A 2,635-nucleotide genomic window follows, 5' to 3' on the forward strand; every position below is an offset into this window, starting at 1 on the left:
GGTGGAGCTGGATGGCTGTGTGTGTGGGGATTTCTTCACGGTGCTGTGTGTCAGCCAAGCCTTCTCAGATGACCAATGGATGAACCTCTACAGTTTCTCTCTGCTACGCCATTGGCTGATCACGTACCACAACGTAACGGACGGCAACAGCAGCACAGACGCAGGTGGGGGGGCTGGCTGGCTGACTGGCTGGCTGGCTGGCTGGCTGGCTGGCTGGCTAGCTGGCTGGCTGGCTGGCTGGCTAGCTGACTGACTGGCTGGCTGGCTGGCTAGCTGACTGGCTGGCTAGCTGACTGGCTGGCTAGCTGACTGACTGGCTGGCTGACTGGCTAGCTGACTGACTGGCTGACTGGCTAGCTGACTAGCTGGCTAGCTGACTGGCTGGCTAGCTGACTGACTGGCTGGCTGACTGGCTAGCTGACTGACTGGCTAGCTGACTAGCTGGCTAGCTGACTGACTGCCTGGCTGGCTGACTGGCTAGCTGACTGACTGGCTGGCTGACTAGCTGACTGGCTAGCTGACTGGCTGACTGGCTGGCTAGCTGACTGGCTGGCTGACAGGCTAGCTGACTAGCTGGCTAGCTGACTGACTGGCTGGCTGGCTAGCTGGCTAGCTGACTGACTGGCTAGCTGACTGGCTGACTAGATAGCTGACTGGCTGACTAGATAGCTGACTAGATAGCTGGCTGGCTGACTGGCTGGCTGACTGGCTGGCTGACTGACTGGCTGGCTGTCTAGCTGACTGATTGGCTGTCTAGCTGACTGACTGACTGGCTGACTGGCTGGCTGGCTAGCTGACTGGCTGACTGACTGACTGGCTGTCTAGCTGACTGACTGTCTAGCTGACTGATTGGCTGTCTAGCTGACTGGCTGTCTAGCTGACTGGCTGGCTAGCTGACTGGCTGACTGGCTGGTTAGCTGACTGGCTGACTGGCTGGCTAGCTGACTGGCTGACTGGCTGTCTAGCTGACTGACTGGCTAGCTGACTGATTGGCTGTCTAGCTGACTGGCTGACTGGCTGTCTAGCTGACTGGCTGGCTAGCTGACTGGCTGACTGGCTGGCTAGCTGACTGGCTGACTGGCTGGCTAGCTGACTGGCTGTCTAGCTGACTGACTGGCTGTCTAGCTGACTGATTGGCTGGCTGGCTGACTACTGGCTGGCTGGCTGACTGTACTGATTGGCTGACTGATTGGCAGACTGGCTGACTGTGCTGGCTGACTACTGGCTGGCTGGCTGACTACTGGCTGGCTGACTACTGGCTGGCTGGCTGGCTGGCTGGCTGTATACTGGCTGGCTGGCTGGCTGGCTGTATGCTGGCTGGCTGGCTGGCTGGCTGTATACTGTCTGGCTGGCTGGCTGGCTGGCTGACTACTGGCTGGCTGTATACTGTCTGGCTGACTGACTGGCTGACTGACTGTCTCAGCCTGGCTGGCTGGCTGGCTGGCTGACTGTATACTGTCTGGCTGGCTGGCTGACTACTGGCTGACTACTGTCTAGCTGGCTGGCTGGCTGACTACTGGCTGGCTGACTGTCTATTAGATGGCTCAGACCTTCAGCCTACCTGTCTGGCTGGCTGACTGACTACTGTCTGGCTGGCTGACTGTCTATTAGATGGCTCAGACCTTCAGCCTACCTGTCTGGCTGGCTGACTGACTACTGTCTGGCTGGCTGACTGTCTATTAGATGGCTCAGACCTTCAGCCTACCTGTCTGTCTGGCTGGCTGACTGTCTATTAGACGGCTCACACCTTCAGCCTACCTGTCTGTCTGGCTGGCTGACTGTCTATTAGATGGCTCAGACCTTCAGCCTACCTGTCTGTCTGGCTGACTGACTGTCTATTAGATGGCTCAGACCTTCAGCCTACCTGTCTGTCTGGCTGGCTGACTGTCTATTAGATAGCTCAGACCTTCAGCCTACCTGTCTGTCTGGCTGGCTGACTGTCTATTAGATGGCTCAGACCTTCAGCCTACCTGTCTGTCTGGCTGACTGACTGTCTATTAGATGGCTCAGACCTTCAGCCTACCTGTCTGTCTGGCTGGCTGACTGTCTATTAGACGGCTCACACCTTCAGCCTACCTGTCTGTCTGGCTGACTGACTACTGTCTGGCTGGCTGACTGTCTATTAGATGGCTCAGACCTTCAGCCTACCTGTCTGTCTGGCTGACTGACTGTCTATTAGATGGCTCAGACCTTCAGCCTACCTGTCTGTCTGGCTGGCTGACTGTCTATTAGATGGCTCAGACCTTCAGCCTACCTGTCTGGCTGGCTGGCTGACTGTCTATTAGATGGCTCAGACCTTCAGCCTACCTGTCTGGCTGGCTGGCTGACTGTCTATTAGATGGCTCAGACCTTCAGCCTACCTGTCTGTCTGGCTGGCTGACTACTGTCTGGCTGGCTGACTGACTACTGTCTGGCTGGCTGACTGTCTATTAGATGGCTCAGACCTTCAGCCTACCTGTCTGTCTGGCTGGCTGACTGTCTATTAGACGGCTCACACCTTCAGCCTACCTGTCTGTCTGGCTGGCTGACTGTCTATTAGATGGCTCAGACCTTCAGCCTACCTGTCTGTCTGGCTGGCTGACTGTCTATTAGACGGCTCAGACCTTCAGCCTACCTGTCTGTCTGGCTGACTGAC

General features: G+C 56.8%; 1 protein-coding gene across 1 annotated transcript in view; it reads left to right on the forward strand.

Annotated features, from left to right (window-relative positions):
• The window catches only part of LOC123739060 (AP-5 complex subunit zeta-1), a gene marked incomplete at its 3' end in the record, with an annotated part of 25,398 nt that extends 25,234 nt beyond the window's left edge, over window positions 1–164 (forward strand). Inside the window, 1 exon segment of the mRNA XM_045713626.1 lies at window positions 1–164. This exon segment is cut by the window's left edge and continues 11 nt beyond it. Within this exon segment, the coding sequence (XP_045569582.1) occupies window positions 1–164 (164 nt within the window).
• Between the last annotated feature and the right edge of the window lie 2,471 nt (window positions 165–2,635).

This window comes from Salmo salar, unplaced genomic scaffold (genome assembly GCF_905237065.1).
Source record: "Salmo salar unplaced genomic scaffold, Ssal_v3.1, whole genome shotgun sequence".
Classification (NCBI taxonomy): Eukaryota; Metazoa; Chordata; class Actinopteri; order Salmoniformes; family Salmonidae; genus Salmo; species Salmo salar.